The 27,997-nt window shown below is 35.5% G+C and overlaps 1 protein-coding gene across 1 annotated transcript in view; it reads left to right on the forward strand.

Moving 5' to 3' along the window:
• The window catches only part of CSMD1 (CUB and Sushi multiple domains 1), a 1,116,699-nt gene that overhangs the window by 850,729 nt on the left and 237,973 nt on the right, over positions 1–27,997 (forward strand). The window contains exons 17-21 of the mRNA XM_069851527.1: positions 3,526–3,713; positions 9,209–9,397; positions 12,408–12,524; positions 13,910–14,125; positions 15,001–15,189. Of these exons, the coding sequence (XP_069707628.1) occupies positions 3,526–3,713; positions 9,209–9,397; positions 12,408–12,524; positions 13,910–14,125; positions 15,001–15,189 (899 nt within the window). The remainder of the gene's footprint in view (positions 1–3,525; positions 3,714–9,208; positions 9,398–12,407; positions 12,525–13,909; positions 14,126–15,000; positions 15,190–27,997) is intronic.

Below are 27,997 nucleotides of genomic sequence, written 5' to 3' on the forward strand. Positions count from 1 at the left end.
GTGTTATAAATTAAATTAAAAGTGTTATGTTTTGGAAAGCCAATGATAGTATAATAATCTCCCTTTTGTAGTAAAGCTATTTTCTTTAGTTAATGTGAAGGCTTTGCTACCTAGATTAAAATTTGGATGGAAAACCTTTTTGTTACTTACAAGAAACTAACACTGCTGTCTGATATAACATTAGCAAATTACAAATCAGTAAGCAAAATCACTATCAAAGAATTAAAAAAGATCAATTAATGGTTTTTTTTAATTAATTATCAAGTATAATACAATGTTTTGTCAAGTATCTTGTCTAGTTTGGAGAAAATAGAAATCTTTTATGCTTTGCTATATGACTTGCCATCACAGCTAGAGTTGCCAGAATGAAACTTTGCATGAATGTGATATTCATAATGTAAATTATCTTGCTTTTAATCTAATGAAGCTTTAATGTTGCGAGACAAATGTGCCCTACCAGAGTACTTAGAAACTTCCCAGGAATAGCAGCAAATGACTGAGTAATCCTATGAACATTTTACGTTGAAATGTTTTGCATTTAAAATCATGAGGAATGCCTGGAAGTGTAACAAAAAAGTAAAATCTAATTGATTTGAGCCATAAGAAAAGGGGTTGAAAGGATAAATTCTGACTGGAAGATTTTTCTTTGAAAATTGATGAAAACTGATTGGACAGTATAGGAAGCAAACAACCTTATTTTAAACTTACGTAACTACATATGAAGACTAGTATAACATAGCATTACTGAAGTCTTTATAAATTCTCTATGAACATTTGGAGACTGTCTTGCCTTTTAGTAATGTAACTATGCTAATAAACACTAAAAAAAAATTAAAAACTAAAATTTATTCTTAATTAAGTAACTTCAGTAAGGATGTACAACTTCCAATTATAAATTGTCTTGATTTATCATTTCAGTGACAGTACAAAGATTGCAAAGAAAACCAGTCCAACTCAAAAAAGCACCATACACTCATCCAACTCCCCCCCCAAAAAAAAAACCCCAAACCCCAGAAAAACAAACCTCAAACCCAGACAAGTGAAGTAGAAATAAATTTCTGAGGTTGAGACGAGCATAACCTACTGGGAATAAAGATTGCTTTAATGGGTAGCTATTCCTGTAGGAGTAGTTGTAAGTTTTCTATCTCCAGCAATGCTTTACAACCCGCTGCTGTCGTACTGCCCTGCTAAGAAAACTGCTATAGCTGTCTGAGAGCACTTTATTCCTAATTAGTTTTCCACACAGACATAACTGTCAAAATAATTGAACTATTGAATTATTGACCTTGAGTCCATTCATTATGAGTACAAATAAAGTATGTAAGCCAACCTAACAGCATCTGTCTTTTTTTCTCATTCCACTGCAGGATAAATCAATGTATAATCTCTGAAATTATGGAAAGGTAGTGAAAAACTGTCAAGTACTTTAGTGATGCCCTCTGTGACTGTCTGTTTTGGTAAATTAAACATAACCAAAGAACCCTCCCAGATGCAAGAACTTATGTGTTTGTGCAGTCAAATCATTGAAATAGTCTCTAAAGTACTTCCTGAGCTTGCCAAATAGCATTCTCCCAGATAATTATCAAGCATGGCCAGGAGTTAGTGTTGGCAAGCAACCATTCATAACAGGAAATTTGAATAATATCTCCCTATTTGAGAGGCTAAAGGATGTATTTAATAGTATGGATATAGGTTGTTCTATGCTAGCTGGCTTCACTGCCAGAACCTGGTCCTGAAAATGTTTAATGTATTAACATATCCAAACAGAGCAAGCAGTTTGGTTGAAATCACTGTAAATCTAGAGAGTTTTCTGTGCAAACAGGAAGGCATGATATGAAAGGGCCAAGCCAGTTTCTGAGCAGTCATTAGCTCTGATTGTCAAGCAATCACAAGCTTTCTCAGTTCTGGATGTGCTTTTGTTTTCATGGAATCACGAGAGAAGAACTAGAGAGACTACTAAAGAGTTGCTAAACTGAACTTGCTGTCAATGATAGTGATGTGTCTGTGAAGATGATTTTGCTTGATGAATGATAATTGGTGTGTAAAATACAATGCCTGGCTGGGGAACTTGTTCATTCTGTTATCAATACCTAACAAAATACATTTTGTTTAAGTTTTGAAGGAATATCTCATCCCTGGAGGTGTTCAAGGCAAGGTTGAATGGGGCCTTGAGCAGCTTGATCCAGTGGGAGATGTCTCTGCCCATGGCAGGGGATTGGAATGAGGTGATCTTCAAGGTCCTTTCCAACTCAAACCATTCTATGATATATATCTTCATTTCTGAATGTTTAATTATCTGTAGTTTTCTTTAATTACAAGAGCACAGTTTCTTATCTTCAGATCCACTAAACATGTCACATTTTGGCAAGAGAGCTTACGGTATTTCACTTTGAAAAAAAATGTTGTATTGCATAGGGACACAGATCATTAGTCTCAGAAGTTGAATTCATAGCCCTGTGGGAAAAGGAGATAAAATCTCAGAATGTATGCATTTCTGAATTATCAACATCTTCTGAAAATAAGAATATTGGGTTTGCAGACAAATATATTTAGACCAGTATGGTTATCAGTGTAATAACAGAAACTTTGCTGACAGGGAAATTGATGTGTGTATGGTTTAGAGGCTTCAGTAGGCACAAGTATCTGATATAACCACAAACTCTCTTGAAAAGCATGTGAGGTGAAAAATACCTGTCAAAGCTTCATCTACAGAAAGAGCAGATTTGAACAGTTCAATTTAAGAACAACTAGAAGTGGCTAGCTGCATGTGTAGGCACCTTTGATGAACTGGAAAAATGTGATGGGGTTAAGTAATTGACAGAGACATTGACTCTGTTGGTGATTTTAAAGTGACTGGTTCTTGCAAATTAACTATCTTGTAAGCCTCCTGGTTTTCCACTGTTGTCTATATTATCTGTTTCTTTGATGCACTTTCTATGATCTGTTTCTTTATCTTTGACGAAATAAACTAAGGAACTTTGCTTATTATAGCTGTAAATTTCAAACAACAAAATTAAAAATGACTGCTTGATTTCAGTTTAATATTTTTATTGCATTACCTCTTAGGACAAAAAGTAATTATTTAAAAGTTGAGTAGCAAACTATGTTGATTAAAAAATCCTTGAAAAAACAAAAAGAAGTTTGAATATATAAAGCAGCTTTGTCCAAATAGCAGTTATCAAATAATGAAATTATTGAAGTGAAATAATTAATATTATTTAATATTATTGAAGTTATTCTTAGTAACTCCAACTATTATTCAGCCTGAAGGCAAGAAATATCTTAGATCTTGATAATGCTGTTTTCTTTGAGACAGTTTGTACTTTTGGATCCCGGTTCCCCACTGAATGTCTGCATAAACCTTCTTAAGTTGTTATCCTCAGGAATACACTGGAGGATCAGTAGATACGCACATTTTTATATGTATGATATTCTTAATCAGCTGCACATGGGTTACACTTTTAACAATCAAAGAAAAAGAAACCATTCCTCTGCTTACCAGCTGACTTGAGTATTCCTTTTCAGATTTCAGACTGAAGTTAATTATGATACTTTGGAAGTCAGAGATGGGCCAGCTAACTCATCACCATTAATTGGAGAATACCATGGAACACAAGCACCCCAGTTCCTTATCAGTACTGGAAATTACATGTATCTGCTCTTCACTACAGACAACAGTCGATCCAGTGTTGGTTTCTTAATTCGCTATGAAAGTAAGCCTCATATTTCTCTTATAGATTTTTATTTAATTTTAAAAATAGCATTCAATTTGAAAATGAGCACATGAATGTGAACAAATAAACTTCAGTAATTATATTTGTAGAAGAACAAATTACATTTACTCTATGCTGCACTGACAGAAAACTCTGAAATTATTAATTAATTCTGAAATTCTTTTCTTCCTAACTTCTTATATGTTACTTGGAACATTTGTGGACCAAATGGAGAATAATTTTAGAAACTTGACCTTATGGGTAAAGATATATTGTCCATTTTTTGGTTTGGGATTTTATTTGGGTTTTTTTAACTTCTTTATCACTTTGTCTTTTTCTCTCTCTTTTTATCTTTCTCTGTTTTTCATACACTTATGCAGCACTGAGTAGAACTGGCCCTTATCCATGATGATTCTAAAATGCAGATAATTGCATATTAATATCTCCCTGTGAACTAGAAAATCATTATAATAGCATTTTATTTTAAACTAAGTATGTAAAATGACATATTAAACTGTCTGAAGTCATACTGATCCTTTATATGATAGTACAGTCATTCACTTAGGTACTGAAGAAGGTACTGTGTGTTTAGTGCGGTTGTACTAACGAAATAACGTTGCTTTTATCAATTGTTCCTATCTGGAAACTAATCTGGCATAAGTGCCTAGACTTATATTTCTTAGCTACATCATAAATTGGAAATTCCGTGTAGCTTCTTTTAGCTTTGGCTCAGACATGGTGGTAATGACTGAACAGACAATAGTATGGTAAACTGCAAGGCTGCTAAATCATGTAAAGACAAGGAACAGTAGGTAGGTTTCTGCATGAATATAGATTTTACTGTTCCATTTTGTAATACAGTCCTTAAATATTTATAATTTTGTGTTTTATTTTAAGCTCTTTATCAGGTAGATGTCTTTATTCTGTTAAAAATTTTAAAAATTAGTAATAAAATATCTGTGTTGGTATTTGTATGTTCACTTTTTAACTTAGTTGAAAAATCTAGTATCTCACACACATGGCAATAGTCTCCTAGTGCTATTTCTCTCAGTAGTCTGATAACATGTCAGAATTAGATTTGATTATTGCAGTTTTGAAATTTCGATTAAATCTTTAACTAAAGACAACAAAAGGATAGTAAATGGTCTTCATCTTCTTTGACATACAGTTCCTGTGCCTTGAAATTAAAAATAAATCATTTTACCAAAAGCTAATATAATTCCAATTTTAGAAGTCATAATAAAAGCAAAAAATATTATTTTATGGGCTCTTTCTTATCAGGTTGACACCCTGGCTAAAGTATCTTTTTCTGGAAGTAACATTTAAATGAGCGTCTGGTATTATTTTTTGCTTAGACATGAGTAAGATAATGAAATGAAGTTAAGAAAAAATAAATGATTTCAAGTTTTTGATTTAAGGAATGAGTTTGTTTATTTTCTTGTGAATAATATTTCCCATTAAATAGTTATCTGAAAACTGAATTTCAATAGCGATTAACAAAAAGCATAGCATGCTTTCTTATTTACACACAGTTACTGCTCTTCTGCTTTCATGTCATTGTGGATGACATTCAGCTGTTAAACATTTAAATTTAAGTGTTGACATAGAAGTTTCTAAAGCCTGAAACTTATATTTTGGGCAACGGAGATCTGGTCAATGAAATCGGTGGAGGCCATGGAGCAATTCTTTTTATGTTGAGGGCTCCAGGGCTGAGTGCAGGACTCCAGCTCAGGAGTTCAGGGCAGTGTCAAATGCGTTGTATAAGTCTTGGTAGATGACATCAGTTGCTCTTCCCTTATCTACTATGTTGTAACCCTGTTATAGAAGGCTAGCAGATACAACAGAAATGATTTGTCATGAGTAAAGCCATACTGGCTGTCACCAATCACCCTCTCATTTTTCCATGTGCCTCAGCTGAGTTTTTAGGAGGATCTGCTCCATGATCTTTTTTTTGGGGACACAGAGGTGAGACTGACCAACCTGTAGTTCCCTGCTTCTTCTTTTTTTTTAAAACAGAGGTTATGTTTCCCATTTTGTAGTCAGTGGGAACTTTACCAGACTGCCAGGACTTTTCAGATATGATGGATAGTGGTTTAGCAATGTCATCTGCCTGTAACTCAGGACCCATGGATGCATCTCATCAGGTCTCACGGACTTGCATACTTTTAGGTCCCTTACATGGTGTCAAACCTGGTCCTCATCTATAGTGGGCAGTTCTTTGATCTCCCAGTCCTTGTCTTTGCTCCCAGGGGCTTGAGTGGTGTATCTTGAGCCCTTACTGGTGAAGACTGAGGCAACATGTTGTTGAACACGTCAGCCTTCTCCTTATCCTGGGTAAACAGGTCTCCTCTGACAGATGGGTACAATCAGTCCTCAGCAGATCCAGTTTCTCAACATGAGTCCCATGATCTTAGTAGCTGAAACCCACACTGTGACACCAGTGCTGTAGCCATTTCTTAAGTAGACAGATTTGGCTGGCTTTTTCAAATCCTTTCCCTTTGATCAGGATGTCTGATGAAAAAAAAACTACCTGCACTTCAGAGTCCCTTACCACCACTCCCACGAGTCTGTAATCCCTCTTGATACTCCAGGCTATGTCATTGATGCTCATGTGAAAAAAAAAACAAACTAAAAACAATAGTGGATCTTAAACTGCAAATGAATCCAGCCCTGAATTTCCTCACTGTAGAATCAAATGCAATATAAACAGAACATTTTTGCCTGTCAACAACTGGAATGGGTAAGTTCATATTCCCAGCATAATTTTTACAGAGACAGCTTGCTGAACACTTAATACTACATCAGTGCATTGTTTCACAGGGGTTCTGAAGTCAGTCACAGCCTCACTGTTTACACTGGTTTCTTCTTACCCCATTTTTCTGAAAGGACGAAAGTGTTCTCCGTGTTGCATTGTGTTGTACATGTTCATGTAATGCAACTGGAATCTATTGCAGTCTCTCTTGTTCTGCTACTCAGCAGTGGGAGCTCCTGAAGTATTTCTATAGTGGGTATCGGGTATCACAGATACACCCTTCCTTGATCTTTATAACTATATTGACAAATATGCATGCCAGAGGGAAGGAAGGACTAAGCAGGTTCAGTGTCTTCAAATACAGGTGAGAAACCCCTCTGGAGACACTGAGTAGTCTCAGAAAGTGAGTAGATCAAAATTATATCTTGATTGCCCTTGCAGGCTTCAATATGCAAGTTGCTAATGTTAAAGATATCACAACAAAACTTCTATTTGTTTCACATTCCTTCCACTCATAGAAGGAATGGCAGCCAATTGCGAGTTGCAAAAGTTTTTGAATATTTCCTTTGGAAATTCAAATAACTGTCTTATTCAAAAGTGTACTAAAAATCTTCCAATTATAGTCATAATTTTGAAGATAAATTAAATCAGTGAACTGTGAAGCAGAAGGATCTTAATCTTACTTTAAATAAAAAGCTCAATATAAGCTATACCGAGTTGCTACTGAGATGGCAGTAATTTTCTGTTAAGCTAAAATATGCCTGCAATACACCTTTTAATAAAAATGTGACCCCTTAAAGGTTCTGCAGATGTGAAGGCAATTTGTTAATTCCCCACCTTAAATTTCTGTAATTCACCTTCTTGATAGCACTTCTAACATAGTTAATGCAAGGCTCTGTAGGTCTACTCTTTTGCATCTAAGCAAAAAATTATAAAGTGCCCATAATAGCCCTTAATAAAAGTACTGATAAAATGGTCAATGTTATCAAGAATAATTCACCTCTACTCTTTTAATGACCTTGCCTCATGCCTCATAATTTTCAAATTCCCTAGTTAAGTGTTTTTTGATGGTTTTTTCAGTTTGTCATTTTATAAGATAGATTTTGTAACCTTGGTATTTTTCTTAAACCAAAACAGATAGAAACAACTTTATTCGCAGATACAAAGACATACTTTATTAAGGTTTTTTTTGAAATGTGTTTTTCCTTAAACAAGAAAGCATGATCAGTTTCAAGGAAAATAGAGCAGTTAGTTCTGAAATCCAGATAAGTTTTTTGAAAGTCTGTGTTGGTTTATGGAGATCATAGTTATGCATCGAGACAGTAATCATCCCATATTACTATTTACATCAGCATGTATTTGATAAACATTACAATTCTCTTACAGAGGGAAAATTGTTTAATGTCAAGGATCACCCATCTTTGTAAAAACTTTCCTTTTAGGTAATTTAAAAAATCTAGTAAAATTAGTTTTCCTTAAGTGAAATTTTATAATTAATAAGAAAGATAAAGGTCATACTTTATTCATGATGTGTAAAGTTAGTTATTTGTTTAGATTTAGTTTTGGAAAAGAACTTTTTAGTTCTATAAATATGCAATGCCTCTTGGGAAGGTGTGATGAGGTAGTGGAGTTGGGAATGAAGGAATGAATTTCAGGTAGGGAAGAAGAGTGTGGTGGATTTGTTTTAATTTTTGTGTCTGCTTCTAACCACCCTACTCTGTTTTCAAATTGAGCCTGTTTTGACTTTGAAGGTAATTGGTAAGTGATCTCCTTGTGTTTATCTCATCTCATGAGCTTTTGAATCTTCTTTTCTATCTTATTTTCTCCACCTGAGCTTTTGAAGGTGAGAGAGAAGCTGGGTGGGGAACCAGCAGCCAGCCAAGATCAACCCACCATACGCAGTAACAGAAAATAAGATAAATTCCTTTCATCTCAATAGAGTCTTAATTCGTTTCCCTTGTGTGTATCCATTATAGCTCATTACATGATTGAATTGCACAATCATTTGCTATCACTGTAAGCATAATGGATAATGCCTAGTTAATGAGCCTCCATGTGATAATTTGGGGGATTTTTACCTTGTTCACTGTATAGCTCCAGGATTTTTAGCAAGCACCATTCAATCTGTGCTAAAGACTCTTTCTGACAGGTAAGAGTTATACTATGGTGTAAGCTGTGTTCACTGTCTTTCTGGTTTTGATGCACAGGATGGTATTTGTAGGAATCTGTGGGTAATTACTGAGTTAATGAACTGTTGTTTCTTAACACCGGTTTTTGATAAGTCAAATAGCCATTCCAATGACAATGGAAAGTTGAATTGTCCTGCAGTGCCAGAAACTGAATTGTTGAAATGGGATAATTTAATATGATTTCTATACTAGCAAAATTTGTATTCCCAATTTGAACCTTAATATCTTCCTCTTGTTTCAGACATTTGGTGTTATTTTTTTTTGTCTATTTTCCTTACTGTTTGATAAAATGAACTTTAAGATTTCAGCCTTTTCTTGCTTTATTTGGGCTTCTCTGTTCTACTAGACTGAAAATTGAAAACCTGTGCTCTGAGTCACTGAAAACAGCTAGAGAAAATGTTTCATATCCCACATCAGCTCTCAGGCAATGCTAACAAGTATCTTTTGGGGGCTCTTTCTTCCTCCTGTCTTCCTAATTTTGTGTTCTGTTTGGAATTTTTTTCCGCTTGCTATCTGAAAAACAAAGGGAAATAAATTAAATATGTATGTTTCAGGTGTTACTCTGGAATCAGATTCCTGCCTCGACCCAGGGATTCCTGTGAATGGCCATCGCCATGGTAACAACTTTAATATCGGCTCTACAGTAACTTTTAGCTGTGATCCAGGATACACACTGAGTGATGAAGAACCACTCATATGTGAAAGAAACCATCAGTGGAATCATGCATTACCCAGCTGTGATGGTAAGTGTCAAGTTCCTCCAATGACAGCTTTAAAGTCCAAGAAACTTAATCTGTTTTTAAGAACTAATTAACCTTATAATTGTTTCTATCTCCCTTCAATTCCTGTGGGCTTTTTTATCATTGGAAATGTTTTTCAAAGTTCTTTTTCTATGAATTAAACAATTGACTAAATTTTTTTTTCATGAAATGCTTGTATGGTTGCTACAGAATCCCTCTGATGCAAATCATAGAAAATAAGGTCCAAATGTAGCCATGTACCTCAACAGGGAGAGAACTCAGTGTCTCTGAAAATTCTCCATAAACTCCTTGCTAAAATTTCCTATTTTCTCCATTCTGATTGCTAAAGGATTACCTTTAAAAGTGTTTGCCTTTACCAGGCTTCTTTCTTGTCAATATCTAACTGCATTCCAAGGCAGTGATGAAAGTTTAATATGTGAAGGAAGAAGAACCAAGCCCATAGCAACAAAAGCTGTTGCTTTAGTGACTTACAGCAGTAAATTACTGACTTCCTTTGCAGGTCCAGTGGAATGTCAAAGATCAAACTTAGATTCAGAAAAGTATTTTAGTTTCTAACTCTGTTTCAAATAGATTTATTGAATCTGAGCACTTACTCTCACTTAGGCATCCATTTATCACTACAGCCTTTTGGCCCCATGCACAAAACATGTAAATTAGCAGAAGATGATTGTATAGTTAAGAGCTCTTAATCGCTACAAAGCAAAGTAATCTACTATTCAAATGGCAGGTTCACCTTGTAGGCATTACAACTCATTCCTCCTCTGCTAGGACAGAAGCACACTCTCGTTTCCAATTGCATTTTGTGATGAAATGTTGGACTGTATGTTCCTGGCATAATTGATAAATTGAGAGGCACAAATCTTCCTACAAGGTGTAATTTTAAAATGAGCAAAGCATTTTTAGTATCCTTACGTTGTTCTTATGGATTCCTTCTGTTTGTTTGCTTTGCTTCAACGAGTTGAAGAAAGCCACTGTAAGAATCTTCATTTTGAATAGTATTCTATTATATTTCAATTTACTTCTCACTAAAAACTGTGAATGTATTTTTCAGTTAAAGCACCAACATTCACTTTTTTGTTTGCATATGAATGCTAAACTATGGAAAGATCTAGTTAATTTTCACTCATTGAAAGACAGTCCTTATTTCCCAGGTCTACCGAGCACATTCACCATAAGTGTGTGGTAGAAAATTTCAAGCCTTTCTGGATTAGAGCTTCTGGGCAAGACATGTAGAAGGATTACACTCAGTTTCTTCTTTTTTTCCTGCTATATTCAACTATGTTGAATAAAATAGTCTAAAAAGACAAAAAAGAACTCACATTCTTTCAGTAATCTTGTGTTAGTGTATTTGTCTTTTGAGGCTCAAAAAATTGTGACCTACATTTTTGGAATGTGACAGATTTTACTGATGTTGAAATGAAGATTTTACAGTCACCTGCAGAGTATTAAAGCACTCAAAATTACAACTTAAGAAATTAAATCAGCAGAACAAATCCCTAAGAGAAAAGCACGTTGCTTTTTTTCATGCCAACAAAGAAAATAACTGTACAGAGGCACGGTGGTTAAAGTTTCCGCTATGTGTCGTTCTCAAAATGCTATAATCTCAAGGTAGGATGTGAAAATGATTTTCTAGAGAGAGCTAAATAAAAAGAGAACATTTACATATTTTAATTTTTAAATGTATAACTATGTAAATTACTTGTAAATATTTAATATCTGCTTTAAGGAATGTCACACAATCAAATATTATTTTTGCTTCTGTGATGTTTACAGAATAAGAGAGATTTTGAATGAATGCAAACTACTGTTCATTTATGACATTATGAACCCGATATCTGTAATTATGTTATTTATTATTAAGTAATGTTATCAATCATGTATTTACTGCAGTTTTAGCCATGCATATTCTCGTTCACACATTCAATAAACATAGACAGGAAAACTTGTCTAGAAATGTTGCTTTTCCTTCTATTTATAATATAAATAATACATAAACTCAAAAAACATTGAAAACTTTAACAAACACCTTAATCAAATGAGGTGAAAAAAAAAAAAACCAAACAGCTTTAACTATACTGCCACTATGCTTTTATGTGTATATGTATATCTCTCTATGTGAGTAAGAAGACTGAAAGCATAAAACGCTTTGTGGTTTTACTGTTAAATACTTAATTTATTAAAATTAAAAAAGAAAAATAAACCATAAAAAACCTGGACAGCGACAGCGAAATGGAAAGCAGAGCTACACTGTATTTACAAGATCAGTGAACAATTCAGCATGCAAATCTTAAACTTAACTAATTTGCCATGCAAATTTGAGCGGCTCTGTTTAGCAAGTGCTATTATCAATAAAATGTTTTCTAGGGTAGAGTTTTTTTCCTTTCAAAATACTCAGTTCCACATAAATGATTTATGATTGGACAATCTAAATCTTTGAAAGAGAGGCAAATAAACTTTTTTCTTTCCCAAACATCACAGAAAAAATTAAATGGAAGAACTTTTCTTTATTTGAAAAAGGACATTTTTCTTCTTAATAATTTTGTTTGATAAAAATGGAATTAAATATAAGCCTTTCTAAATATGTAGTGCAAGAAAAGTAGATGCAAGATATTTGATTTTTAGTTCACACAAAAAAATAATCTTACTTCTTAAGTAATGCGACAATAGCAATTAATGCTTTCAGTACTCTGTAACAAAGTTTTACCTACTTTTGTATCCTATTAACTAACAGGAGAGGCTGTAGATGAAAAATAAACTCTTTTTCAAGGACTAATGTAAGAAGAACTGGATTGTTGTCAAACATGATTGTTATGGCTTTGGATGAATTAACGTCTTATTTTAATAACGGACTAGTTTTAATTTTAAGTTTAATTAAATTTAATTTTAATTTAGTTTGAAAAGCAAGCTAATATTTTAATTTTTTTTTTAATAATAAACAGGACTTCTATATAACTTCTGTTATTTTCTCCCTCACTTTTTTCCTCTTGCTAAGCTTTATGTGGTGGATATATTCATGGGAAGAGTGGAACTGTTCTTTCTCCAGGTTTTCCTGATTTTTATCCAAACTCTTTAAACTGCACTTGGACAATTGAAGTGTCACATGGCAAGGGTAAGAATCTAATGTGAATTACATATGTATACATAACATCTGCGTTTATAAAATTGAAACACACAAATGCAATAAAATCTCATTTATGTATTGAGTTAAATTAGTGCTTTCTGCCATTCTTCTGAGGAAGACTGATTTTGCAAAATAAATATCTTTGAATGTGGTGTTAAAATTTTGTGTTTATTTTGCAAAAGATACATTGTTTTAATTATTACCAGAACAAATGTGTTTTAGTCTCTTTTAGAAAAAAGGGGGGGAAAGTAGAAGAGGTAAAATACATTAAAATAATAGTTACTTATTAAATAGCACTAAAGATTTTGTGAAAGCTGTGGGGATCCTCTTGATTGGTCTTCTACATTATTAAGCATCAAGAAGCAGATTTGATCTGTTGATTAGTAACCTTAGATTTCAGATTTAAATCATTAGGGCCAAAAATTACATATAATTGTTATACATACAGTAAAGTAGCATTTGGATGTACAGTTGAGCTTGGCAGTTTATCTGTTAGGGAAATATGTGAAAGAACTGAGGAAAAAAGCCTAGGAAAAACTAATGATGTGTTACGTACCACTGAATCTCTTTTCTATGACAAAAAGTCTTTACAATGTCTGATCATCTGAGAACTATATCGGAAGATTCTGCTGTTTAAAATCTTCTTACAGACTGGATTTTTGTTTAAAATTTATATGGCATTTTAAATGTAAATCATAAGAGAAGCCTTTCTATGAAGAATGCTGTTCCCTACAGTAAATAATTGTATTTGAAAACCTAATGGAAATTCAAAATTAAATTCATTGCTGGACTGGAAGTTGGTAACTGAAAAAACAGGCATGACTCGAGTAAAAGATTGGTCCCAGAAAATATGAATCTGCATACATGGAAGACTGTACACAAATCTTGTATCTGCTTTGTCCTTATATATAACCTTCCTCGAAGGTTAGAATAAAAAAATAGAGTTCTGTTGGACAAAATGCAAGAAATAAAACATGAATACAATGTTTTAGCCAATTATTAAAGTACATCTCGTAGTTTAATAGTAAGATTATGACAGAGGTTATAAATAGAGGAACTTGAATAAAATCTATACCATACAAATATTGATTTTCAGAGTGCTGTATACAAATAGCACTGAATTCCATCAGTTCTCTGAGGGGAGGTCTTGATTTACAATGAGCTAAACAAACATCCACACTGCACATTTTGATTGCTTAAGCCCAAGTTCTTTCTGCAAGTTTTATTTCCTGCATGTCATATTTCGATTCCATTCTTCTAAAATTCTTTCATATACTATAAGTTTTACTTTCTGTGTCACCTATGTATAAAGGAAGGGAAAAAAAACCTTCCCTTTTAATGCTTGTCTTTTCCCCTTTTTAATATTTTTAAAGGTGTACAGCTGGTTTTTCACACCTTTCACCTTGAGAGCTCTCATGATTATTTGCTCATTACTGAAGATGGCAGCTTCACAGAACCAGTAGCCAGATTAACTGGCTCAGTCTTACCCCCTACAATTAAAGCTGGCCTTTTTGGAAATTTTACTGCACAGCTTCGATTTATATCTGATTTTTCAATTTCTTATGAAGGCTTCAACATAACATTTTCAGGTAAGAAATTCCATTCTGCTAAATGTCTAGAAATTCTTCTCAGATATTTTTAATTGTAGATAGCAAAAACATTATGAAACACCAGGGGAAAAAATAACAACCAGTATAAATTGTATAGTCCTTATTGTAGAAAATGGGCCAAGGTTTATAGAGGTGGCTAACAGATTGACAAGAATGTTTGTTATGACTCTTAAGGAGAAGTTTTCCTTGTTCTCAGAGAACCATTCGAACCTCCAAACCAAAGAAGTTTGGAGGAAGTCTAAGAGAAAAATAAGAACTAAGACAGAAAGCATTTCTTCAGAAGAAACTGGTGCTGTTTTACTAAAGGATGTATAGAAAGAGTTAAAAAGGAGTGATGTGCTAACTCAAATAAACTTCACCAGTTTAAGAGTGTAGCCTTATCACAGAAACTCAAGCACATTGTTTTGAAAATGTGGTCATATAGCTTTATATTCACCTGGCCCTTTATTTGACATTTTGTTACATTTTTCTTCATTATATAATTTATTTTTTTTAACTCTCTTATTTCTAAATCTGTTTGGGGGTTGAAATGAATCATGAGTTATATACAAGGACTATAAATAATTAAAGAAAATTACAAAATATTAAAACTTTTACAGTACAAGCTGATTACAGCCCTTGAAATTAAGAAAATAAGTGCAGTGTTTGTGGGACACGATAGACAGATAATTACTGTATATATAGCCATAACAGACATACAGAGACAGTACTGAGTATCAGTAGAGAAGATAACTCTGAAATACATATTTTCCAAGTGTTCCATACTGACAAAATGCAACTAATTTGATAAGCTTTATTTTTCCATGTGGGTAAATTGTTCCATTTATTTATACCTTATGTTTTACTCTCTGCAGAATATGATCTGGAGCCATGTGATGATCCTGGTGTTCCTGCCTTCAGTAGGCGAGTTGGTTTTCATTTTGGTGTTGGAGATTCCTTGATCTTTTCTTGTTTCCCTGGATATCGCCTGGAAGGTGCTAATAAACTTACCTGCCTGGGAGGTGGTCGGCGTGTATGGAGTGCACCTCTGCCAAGGTGTGTGGGTAGGTGGTCACATGCTTTCATTTCATTCATCAAATCGTTAATAGCACATGGCGTGTGTCAGAATACTGGGCAGAGAACAAAGTTCTTGGGTTGAAAGGACTGATTCCCAGGCTGTACAAACTTTAAAGTCAGTGCAAAATCCAAGTAATGCATGTCTCTCTTACTATTAAGAGAACAAAAATAATAAAGAGGAATAGTTAGAGCTATGATAGAAACCAAGATCAGAATGTTTTCTGAGATAAAATGTAAATGTAATTATTAAGCTGCACGTTTGCCATAGTTAAGATACAAATTTCATACTTTGTTTTTCAGTGTAAAGCAATACTCTTTAGAGTTTTCAGGTGAAAATAGCCATTTATACAGTCCCCCAGATGGTTTTAAGGGTCCTTTCTTCATACTGTGTTTTCATTCTTTTAACTCTTAACTGGCTTGTTTTGCTTTGGCTTTTTTTTGTTTACATTTTAAAACCTGTAATATAGCATTGTGAACTACAATATTAAAAAATAATGCATTGTTGTTAAAAATCAGCTCCAGGTCAGCGAATAGTTCTTTCCTGGGAAAAACCCTGGGGCTGGATTTTATAAAATTTGAACAGTTACTCTATTTATATTGTCAGATGGTTTTATCACAACTTTGTGAAGTGAGTCTTATTGTCTAGTATGGATACCATGCTTCTGAAATGTCAACTAGTTCTACACACCTTGAAGTGGATTTCCTTTGGAGACTTCTTGTTTTAATAAGATTTTATTTCTTTATGTGACAAACTCAGCCTTGATTTTTTTTTTCTTTTCTTTGTTGTAAAGGGATGTATCGCTATACATGAAAAAAGCCATATCACTTACATTGTATATACACATACGATACGTGTATATAGTTTCCATGGCTAAAAAAGTAAACTGTTTGTGACTTTGTCTTAAAAACCTGGGCTTATTTAATCCAGGATGAAAAACTTGCCTTCTCTTCATACAGTGCAGGTACATGGTCTTTCTCTGAACTACAAAGGTCTTTATCTGACTATCTGGTGTTGATTTGGTCTCAGAATAAGGCAGCATCCCTTTCTTTTCAGTAAGAGTAGTCCATTTCACTGCAAAAAGACACTGCCAGATCTGTCTGCAAAATCAGATAGATGTTCATAAATGTGTCTTTGTAAATTTTATTCCCATGTGTAAATGCTCTACTCTCTTGTCCTTTCAACTAGAATGATTTTAGTGTTTATTTCAGCCAGACACCTCAAGTGATTATGCAATATTGTTCCAGTACATCACAAAGTTTTGAAGGCTCTCCCTAGAGCTTCCCTTTGAGTCATCACTCCTCTTCTATATACGTCCTCCAGTTAAATCTCTCCCTCCTGGCTAGAAAGCAGTTTGTGCCTACAGGCACCTAGTTGGTTCTATTTAATTAAAAGAGCTTCAGGGTTAGCAACTAAGAAGTACACAAGAAGATTCAAACCCTTAGGGTTGACTCCTTTTCTGTCCTTTAAAGAACAGGCACAATCATGAACCAATGTGGTGTGAAATTTCTCCCAGTTTGGGAGGTTACAATTACTCTTTTCCCCACCCCTGTACTTCTCCTGTGGAAGCAACTCCCCATACTGTGAATTCTCTGTTTACATTGGCATGATGAGGCTTTTGAGGAAGATCCTTTCCCTCCACTTCTTTTTATCACTTGAAGAAACACTGGGACTGCCAATCCCCTCACAAAGAATTTCACATTGTATGTTGAGTTGTTTAAAAGAAAGGTAGCGGAGTCATCTGTAAAACTATCTCATTTCCTGTAAGAGTTTCCTCAAGAGCACTCTAATAACAAGGATGGCTTCCCTGTCAAATGTGCTCGTAGTTGATATCTGCAGATGAAACACTTCAATCTCTTTTCACACAAGAATGCTAAATGTCTCCCATCTTTCTAGACACAGTGATTGCATTTGGAGGAACTATCCTATGGTCTTTACTTCACGACTCACTCCAGCAAGTGAGTCCTATAGATAATGTAAGGTAAAATTATCCTCCTAGCCATCCTAGCAAAGGGATATCTGGAAAATAAGCACACAGTTCGTTGAAGAAGAAGTATCACTAGAATAACCCACACCTTTAAGTTTGAGTACTAAGTTAAGCATCTGGTTTTTAACTACTTGGGAACAGCTTTTCACTATATGATTGTTAACATTATCATTTTACACATTATTATAATTGACATGTTTGTCTATGTGTTGTAGGTTTTAATTTCCCAAATTTACTTCTGAATAATTTAATTATCATTTAAAATTACTGGGTTTATGTTTGTTGGTGTCTTTGTATGTGAGAAAAAATGAAGGTACTGGAGTACAGACACGCTTCCCCTGATTATCTTTTGTCAAATCAAGACTTCAAACCAGAAAATATATTTCCCCTTCATTCATTGAGATCTTATCCGGTGTTATTATTTGCTGTTTCATTATTATTCTTCAATTATTATTCTAATGTTTCCTAGAAAACCAGTATTTTTTTCAGAAACATGCATTTGATTGCTGTTTGTAGTTACGATTGGTTATTGACACTACTTCCACATATATAATTTATTCCCATTATACTGCTTGCTTTTACATAGTTGCAAATGTATATTTATAAATTTATACTTTTTCATAGTTGTGTGAACAAAATTGCCCAGGAATGTGAATACATACCCTCCTCACTTTTTCCGTCCAGCAATAGCTCTTTTTTTTTTCTCTACCTATAATTACACAATTCTATTCATTTTTCATTTACATTTCACAGCTGAATACTTTCCCCTGAGAACAAGCCTAGCTTTTAGTGTGTTAGTCCTTCTAGAGCACAGATCCAAGAATAAAGCTCCTAGTCAGTCATGCACTTCCACACATCCCCAAAACTGGGTGAGTCTCAGAAGCCTGATGAATACTGAGGTCTGGAAATGAGGTGGAACAAGTCCCTAGTCTGTTGAAGTTTCTGATTCTGAGGCTAATGTCCGCTTCAAAAAAAAGATCACAATCAGGTTTTGCCTGCTATCTTGTTGTCTTCATTAGCCTGTTAAACTGGGATCACACAATTTGTCTGGGAAATCTGTTACTAAGGCAGATTGGTTGGACTCAATGATACGGTGGTCTCTTCCAACCTGGTGATTCTATGGTTCTATGGTTTTCTAGATCTCATCTAGTAAACCAGGATTATGCTTTTAATTATATTTTCCTTACCTGCCAGTTTGCTTTAAGTCTGGAGAAGAGGAGGCTGAGGGGAGACCTCATTGCTCTCTACAACTACCTGAAAGGACGTTGTAGAGAGGAGGGTGCTGGCCTCTTCTCCCAAGTGACAGGGGACAGGACAAGAGGGAATGGCCTCAAGCTCCACCAGGGGAGGTTTAGGCTGGACATTAGGAAAAAATTCTTCACAGAAAGGGTCATTGGGCACTGGAACAGGCTGCCCAGGGAGGTGGTTGAGTCACCTTCCCTGGAGGTGTTGAAGGCACGGGTGGATGAGGTGCTGAGGGATATGGTTTAGTGTTTGATAGGAACGGTTGGACTCGATGATCCAGTGAGTCTCTTCCAACCTGGTTATTCTGTGATTCTGTGATTCTGTGAAGTCAAACCAGTTAGCAACTTTCTACCACTCTGTATTGGGGTTTTGCTACTGTTAAAAAAGGATTTGTAAGACTCATAGGCTAAGAGATGGAGGATTCATATAACTTGTTTTTGTTTTTTTTTAAATTGAATATAACAAATTCAAGAAAACAACACAACAAACACTAGAAATACATCTTAAATCCATAAAACGTTCCCCTTCCCCACATCATATGCTTTCTTCCAGCTCAGTGTCATAGTCCAGGGTTTTCACTGTCATGCTGCAGTTCAGAATGTTGCTCCTGCCATCATGAATTTCAGATTCCCTTCTGCACACTGCCATGGCTTTGTCATAAAATCATAGAATGACAGAATCATAGAATCATTTAAGTTGGAAAAGATCTTTAAGATCATCAAGTGAAACATTAAACTTACCCTGCCAAACCTACCACCAAACCATGTCCCTAAGTGCCACATCTACAGGTCTTCTAAATGCCTCCAGGGATGGTAGCTCAACCCCTTGTGTTGGATGATGTTCTGCTTCATTTTTCTGGATACCAGTAGCGAGTATCTTCTTAGGCTTGATGCAAAGTAGGGTATATTGAAAAAAAAATGCAATGTGAAACATAACTGGTGAGCATATACATTTCCAGAGATACGTGGCTGGTAAGTAGAGGCTGAGAGAGGGGAGGAAGTTTAGATTACAGCATTGAATACATGCATCTGCTTTGCTCCTAAATCATCTCCAAAGTACTTTTTGAAGTACAACTTTATCTTTTACAGTGATCTTCTAATAGATGAGGAATGAGCACTTTAGTTTTGGTATTCCTTTTATAGCGCACCATGATATGCTGATGAAATTTTGAGGGGGAAGAGATATTTCGTTCTTTCCTTCCTACTTGCCTTATTAGAGGTGATGGGTAGAAAACTGAGCAGAGAGACACCTTCACAGTGAATTGCAAGGTATAGTGCCTAAGTGTAGGCACCTTGTCTTTTTAAAAGACATTTCAGAAGTCGCTAGTTCACCCTGCTGGATTTCCATAATCTCTGAGGGATACAATACGATAAATGTAGGTTTATTAGATCTCAGCAGATATGGCTCTGCTATAGGAAAAGATTAGATAAAAACTAATCAATTTAACTTCTTCCATCATATTCCATCTCTAATATCAATTGCAAAATTGAGGCAGTATTAAGATTATAAGACAAAATACAAGTGAATGGTTGTGTTCACAGGGGACAGGATGAGAGGAAATGGCCTCAAGCTCCACCAGGGGAGGTTCAGGCTGGAAATTAGGAAAAAAATTTTTCACAGAAAGGGTCATTGGGCACTGGCAGAGGCTGCCCAGGGAGGTGGTTGAGTCACCTTCCCTGGAGGTGTTTAAAAGATGGGTGGATGAGGTGCTGAGGGGCATGGTTTAGTGATTGATAGGAATGGTTGGACTCGATGATCCAATGGGTCTTTTCCAACTGGGTGATTCTATAATTCTATGATATCTTGGCTAATAGCGAATGGCCTCTTTACTCATCATTGTGGCTAAAGAGCTATACCTGTTATTATAGATGGTTATTTTCCTCTATTCAAAAGTACATGCAACAAAACACTTTGATCAACTTTTCCAGGATTTAGACATTCACACACTACATGGTAATGGGAAGGAAAGTTTTACAGCATTATAGAAAGGTTTGGGTTGGAAGGGACCTTAAAATTATCCAGCTCCAACCCCCTGCTATGGATAAGGACACCTCCCACTGGATCAGACTGCTCAAGGCCCCAAGTTTGAATTAGTTCTTTAGCTCTTTTTCCAGATATTAACTTAGGTTTTCATTCTGTTGCCTGATTTACACACTTTTCTGTCTAGTTCTCTGGGTTATCCCTGCTCACTATCTCCTTAACAAACTATAATAAATTTTACCTAGGATATATCATGATAATATTATTTGTACACTACAGCATGTACTTTATTCACTTCAAACTAGCCTTTCGTGGTAAGCATTGCATAGAATTCAAACATAACACATTATTACAGTAAACTTAGTCTTGAGTGCTGTGGGCTGGGTTTTTTTTAGGTTGATTTGTTGCTTAACCTGCATTACTTTCCTAACCCCTTTTAGTCCTTTGAACTGTATGGAGTGGTCTTAAAACAAAGTGTGAAAATCTTAAGGGATAAAGATGGAAAGAAACAGCTGCTTAGTGTTTTCATTTCATATTTAAGTGGTTTTGCTTCTCATTTAATTTTGCATGGCACTTGATTTTTAATGGTGCATTAATACAGTATTTGAGTAAAATCTCCGCCGAGCTATTGTTCACTGCAATTCACATTAATATCACATTAATTTATGAGATTCAGTTGTTATAATAAATATTACATGAATAATTAATGATAGGGCATTACAATAAATTGCTGACACTCTTTAATACTGTTTCTTTTTAATAGTTTAGTTAGTATTCATTGCAAAATCATCAATTATAATTAATATACTTTGTCATGCTGTAGCATTGAGTTAATTTCCATCGAGATTGAAACATAAGTGGGAAACTTGTTAGCTTGAATAGCACTGGAGATTTCTGTAAGACCCTTGAGATCTGACATACGTTGTTGTCTTTAAATTCTCTGTAGCATCAAATTTGAATTGTTCTCCTTTGGGAAGTCAAACTAAGCCTGAAAATTGCTATTCCATTTTAGCCACTATTTAGGCAGAGAGAGCTCTCATTTGAGAGCTGCTCATGATCAAGAAATCTTATAGAATATCAGCAGATGAATCTCTGAATCTTCAGATAACAATAAGGAAGTCCATGTACCCAGGATCCACTGTATGTGGGAATCTTATATTTAAATATTCTCATATTTAAATTTTTAAATCTTTAAGTTGATTTGCTCTTTCTTACAACATGTTTAATAAAATTATTTAATAGATTTTTAATAATTCCTGTTTCTTTATAGCACTGAATTTTTATAAATACAATTTAAATGTGTTTTTATAATCTCTCATTTTTCTATAAATTACAGAAAACAGAGGATGTTTTTTGAGTTAGTGTCTGAATCTTACTGCATATGAATCTTCAAAATATGATGCAATATAGTAATTACAGGTTTGAGGTGCTTCTATTTCAAAACTGAAACTTTAATATTCAGGAAACCCTAACAGATTTCAGCTGGTGTGCAGTGGGCACCAACTGTTCCCAAAATAAAAAGGACTGGTTTGTATAAGACCTTAATCACCTTAATATGATACCTGGTATGAAATTTTAATCACCTGTAGTCAGAAGGAACAACAATTACCTCAAGTCACTCTTTTGCCTCTTTCTACATGTCAAGTTTGTGTATAGTAAATATTTTTTAAATGAAAACATGATATTTCCATAACTCATTATCACATGATATTAGAAAGAGTAGACAAAAATCTCAAAAATAATTAAAAAATCCCCAATAAATACAAACAAATGCCCTCACCTTGGATTCTGCCAATAATCCCCTGAGGCCAATTAACAACACAGGATTTGTTTTGTGAAGCGGAGTAGCATCTTATGCCAGTGGCATATGGGTTGAAAACTAATTAAGCAAATCTCAGAAAAGGCTTTACCTGCTGTTTAGTCTTTCCTCTCCTTTTCCACTATTCTTTGCAATGGAATGGTATCAAAAAAATGGAATACGAGGTTTGTTTTCAGCAAGGCATCTCAGCAAAGTTTTCTGTGAGGTGTTCTAATCTTACTATCGTGACGTGAGTGTTGCTTAAAGAACACTGAGAGAGGCTTACACGCACATGCTTTACTAGTGTGGTCCATAGCTGATGATCTACCTTGACTTGGAATCTATCTCAGAGAAGCAGACAAGGAGAGAAAAAACAGGCGAGTGACAAGGGAAAAAGAGAAGGGCACTTGTCAGGCACCATCTGGAAAGAAGAAGGGGAGAGTCCCCAGAGGAATATCTGCCCAGTAAAGGTAGTGGTGATATTGATGATAGTAATAACACACATAAAACCAAAAACCAGAATCCAAAACCCAACATCTTCCTGCTTTCTCTCTAATACGAATCTATTTTTCATGCAGATCTTCTCAAGCATATGATGATAATAGCTTGAATGGAGTATATGTGGGTGCCGCAGACTAAACAGTAGTTAAGCTTTGTGCATGTATGTTATTGTGTAAACTTATTGTGCATTAAAGTAACTGTTATCTGCTTGTTATCTACTAGTGTCTATTCCAATAGGAGCTTGCATACTATAAGACATCAGGTGTGGAGTGATGTGATGTTAGTGTAGAGTTACCAGCTAAAAACTACAAGGCAAAAGACTGACAAGTGGTATGAGAACAGTATTATGTAAAAACTGATGGCAATCACTTTTTAGGAGAAACCCAGCATAACAGTGGTTCTGAATACAGCAGTGCCAGGTGAGAACAAAAATGCTTGTGGTACTGGGGTGAAGACACTGCCACAGCAGCCCAGCAATGTGTAGACTAAAGAGTACAGGCTCACAAGTGAAGGGTTGACTGCAGAATTAGAGATGAAGGACCACTAACTGACCATGGTGCAACAGTGGTGCTGTGGAACCTGTGCACCTCGGCTTGATGCAACATTCCAGTTAACAAGGAGCTTCATCTCCTTGAACTGCATTTGAGTTTGTATGTAAAGCTGTGTTTGAGTCCAATCATTTGTTGTGTCTGCCCTGAAGAATTCATATGCTCACCTTTGGAGCCCCTTTGATCGGTGACTGTGGAGAAACCCCAAGTTTTTGCTATTTTGTGAAGATAGAGCATATGATGCTTGGTTCAGCTTTATCCACAATCCTCTTGTTTTCATATTGCATGACTATCCTACTGGGTAATGATATTGTCCAACAGTCAGAGCTCAGCTTCTTCTCATATTTTATGAACTACTGCACAGTTTTATAAATACAACAAAAGTATTCTGTGTTCAGAGTGTTTTGTGGCAGAGAAGCCTTTAAACTGACAATGTACTACTTTTATTTGATCTCTGCCTTGGAGATCTGCTTAAAATGCTGTCAGACCTTTTAGCAAGATGTGTGGAAGAAAAATAATAAAGCAAACTTTTCCATTAAACAAAGTTATCGTTACATTTTACATGAACTGTATTTCAAAGCATTTCAAGAATCCCTGAATTTGTTTGTTTTGTAGAGTTTGTGTTCATATTCAGGAGCTGTTTGATGAATTTCAAAAGATCTACCCTCTGTAGTTTCCTTTTATCCAATTTCAAGTGAGGCAATGAAAGAAGAAGGATAAAAGTTACTTATATAAATAGAATTTAAGTGACTTTATTAAGCAAAAGAACAAAGACGGGGTCAATTATCTGTTCTAGACAGATTGCTCTCACTCCAAGGGAGGAAAAGAACCTTTCGATAAGGTAGCATTTTCCAGTCTGCTGCAGTCCTCAGCAAGGTTATAACAGACAACTCGGAAAGTGCAGTGAAAATGAAGCATATAGTTTCTCCTCTAAAACCTTTTATGTGTGTACATAGGTTGTATGCACTCAATAAAAGTATAACTTTTGAATTCTAAGGTGAGTATTTTTGATTTTATAATAAATTAATAAAATGAATTTTAAAAAGAAACAAAATTCCAAAGTTGTATTACAGAATTAGATTAATCTGCTTTTATACCTTTTGAAATGTAAAGCTAGTACCATAAAGATTTATTTTTATTTTTTTAAAAAGAAGATGAGTTTAAAGGACCTTGTGTTTTGGATGCTGTGATTTGGCAGACTTCAGTAGTTTGGCGGATTTGAAAAGTGAAGAATCTGAATTGGAACCATATAAGTAGCTGAAATTTACAATCCAAATCGAATTTAGTGCGTGCTAGTTTAAGCTATATAACAAGCCATTTAGATGTGCTGATCATAACTCTTTTAAGCACTAACAGCCAAACTATGTCAAAATAGTTTGGAAGATGAGATTTTAAGGAATTTTTTCTTCATTTAGAAACAAAATTGCAAACATCTGTAGCACTACAAGCACATTTTTATTTAAATTAGCTGCATTACATTAGTATGCATTGCAACTCAGTTACAGCACAATTTTGCTGCATACATAAGGGTGTATTCTTAAAGAAGATCATTAACCCTTGCTCCTCATTCTCAGCTAAGAGTGCACAGCCATTCACTAAGGACATCAGTTCTTAAGTTACAAATGCATAAAATCTAATGTTTTCTATTGGAAAAAAAATACGTATTTGGGTTTTTTCATGCCTGAAATGTTCTTTTGTAGTTCTTCAGATTAGGGTACTAGAAAAACTAGGATGTTTTTAAGATATGAGTGTTTAGCGCTATTGCAGTGCATAGAGTTTAATTATATTATAGTCTCAATAAAGTTTCATACTTAAATTATCCTCACTTTTTATTTATATTCTTATTCGAGTTAATCAGACTGGTTTAATATTATAAGTACCTCTTAATTTAATAAATCTTGTCAGAACACAGTAGGTGCCTATTCATGCTACTTGTGCAATAATGTGCTTTTCTTTCTCTATCTGACTAAAACCAATTGTATAGAATTTGCAACAACCCTTCTATGTTTGTCAGTGGTGAGTTGACCATGGCTGGATGTCAGGTGCCCGCCGAGCTGCTGTATCACTCACCTCCTCTGCAGGAGTGGATGGGGAGATAATAAGATGGGGTAAAAAACCTTGTGGGTCAAGCTAAAGGCTGTTTAATAAAGCAAAAGCAAATATCATACAGAAACAAAGGAAAACAAAAGATTTCTTCTCTACTGTACTCAGCACTGGTGAGACCGCTCCTTGAATCCTGTGTTCAGTTCTGGGCCCCTCACCACAAGAAGGATGTTGGGGCTCTGGAGCGAGTCCAGAGAAGAGCAACGAAGCTGTTGAAGGGGCTGGAGAACAGGCCTTATGAGGAACGGCTGAGAGAGCTGGGGGTGTTTAGCCTGGAGAAGAGGAGGCTGAGGGGAGACCTCATTGCTCTCTCCAACTACCTGAAAGGAGGTTGTGGAGAGGAGGGTGCTGGCCTCTTCTCCCAAGTGACAGGGGACAGGACAAGAGGGAATGGCCTCAGGCTCTGCTGGGGGAGGTTTAAGCTGGACATTAGGAAAAAAAAAAATCACAGAAAGGGTCATTGGGCATTGGCGGAGGCTGCCCAGGGAGGTGGTTGATTCACCTTCCCTGGAGGTTGTTTAAGGCACGGGTGGATGAGGTGCTGAGGGACATGGTTTAGTGTTTGATAGGAATGGTTGGACTCGATGACCCAGTGGGTCTCTTCCAACCTGGTTATTCTATGGTTCTATGATTCTACTTCCCATGAGCAGGAGATGCCCAGCCACATCCTGGGAAGCAGGGATTCAGTATGTGTAGTAGTTGCTCCAGAAGACATATGTCATAATAACGAATGCACTACCCTCTTTTCTCTCGGCTTTTATTGCTGAGCAGGCATCATATGGTATGCAATATCCCTTTGGTTGGCCTGGATCAGGTGTCCTGGCTATGTGTCCTCCCAAGATCTTGCCCACCCCAGGATCTGCTAGTGAGGGGGAGATGTTGGAAAGACACCCTTGATATGGTGTGAGTGCTGCTGAGCAGTGGCCAAAACACTAGTGTGTTATCAACACCTTTCTAGCTACCAGTACACAGCACAGCCCTATGCAGGCTGCTATGCAGGAAAACACCTTCCTAAAGGAAATGGAAATCTCTCTTATCTTTATGAATAGCAGCTTCTTGTTGTTTCTTATGATGTATAATAAGTTATCACACTTATGTTTTTTATGAGAAAAAAAACATCTCTACTAGTTTTCTTCATTTCTTTATTTGGTTTTGCTCAAAACTTGTTTTTTTACATATTCTCTGTTGAAAAATCTCTTGGATTACTCATATTTTGGATTTTACCAAAGAAAATATTTTCAATAATGAGCAAATTCTGATGAATGTGACAACTGGATCTTTTTTGTTCAATGTAAACAGTGGATTCAGTTGCCACTGGTCACATTGATAGTAAGAAACCTGGAAGATTGGAATTAATTCATTTTGTATCTTGAAAAATTAAACACATTACTACAAAAACAAAGAAAAGGTAGGAAAGCACAATAAAGAAGGGACCCAGAGATGAAACTGTTGGGACCGGTCCAGAGGAGGCTACAAGGATGATCAGAGAGCTGGAGCACCTTCCATATGAGGACAGGCTGAGTGAGTTGGGCTTGTTCAGCCTGGAGAAGAGAAGGCTCTGAGGAAATCTTATAGTGACCTTCCAGTACCTGAAAGGGGCTACGAGAAAGCTAGAGAGAGATTATTCGTAAATGCTTCTTCACCATGAGAATAGTGAGGCCCTGTCTCAGGTTGCCCAGGGAAGCTGTGGCTGCCCCATCCCTAGAGCTGTTCAAGGCCAGGTTGGATGGGCCTTGGGCAGCCTGATCCAGTGGGAGGTGTCCCTGCCCATGGCAGGGGGGTTGGAACTAGATGATCTTTAAGGTCCCTTCCAAACCCAACTGTCCTATGATTCCATGATAAATATATTTTTCCACTCTAGTAGTTTAATACTCACATAGTAAAAGTGAATGTAGTTCATGGAGTATTTCAGAATTTTATTTCTGAATTATTTAATATATGGATTTCCTTGAATAATTGTTTCTCCTCCCCTGTTTTATGCCCTACCCTTTCTGCTAAAGAGGTTAGGCAACATTTGTTCACTTGGTATCTAACTGTTTTTCTAATCTCTTTATGTGAACAGAAGCCATAGGAGAAGCATGTTTAAATTCCCAGAGGCAAAGTGAATTGAATTTTTGTGTCACACATTCTGTCTTCATGTGTTAATTACTGTATAAAAAAAGAAGCAGCATTATCAGCTACTTTAGAGGGAAAAAAAAGACATTTCCTATACTACTATGTAAAATATTAGGCCTTGAAGGGGAGAGAAACCTTTTACCACATTAGGTAAAATGTAAAAATTAGGGAATGATACAGCCTGATAAAACTTCATAGCTGTTAAATATTTGCAAGGTATTTGAGAGGGAGTAGTATGTACTGAAACCAGATTATGGTCATATGGGATGAGTTGGAGGTGTGTGTCTCCCAACTTGAATTCCAAGAATTTTCTAATTCAATATACTAATTGAATTTAGTAAATAAATAATTGTTCATAGCAGAAAGCATGTGTTCTTCTCAGGGAATATCTTATACTCTAGCAGGGTAGTAATATTATATTAAATTTAGTTAGTAATTTTTATTATTTCTGACCTGACCTTATGCATCAGTACTTTTATTTGCAGAGCTAAATTGCGATGGCTTTGAACTTTGGAACACA

This window comes from Phaenicophaeus curvirostris, chromosome 2, assembly GCF_032191515.1.
Source record: "Phaenicophaeus curvirostris isolate KB17595 chromosome 2, BPBGC_Pcur_1.0, whole genome shotgun sequence".
In the NCBI taxonomy this organism is placed as follows: Eukaryota; Metazoa; Chordata; class Aves; order Cuculiformes; family Cuculidae; genus Phaenicophaeus; species Phaenicophaeus curvirostris.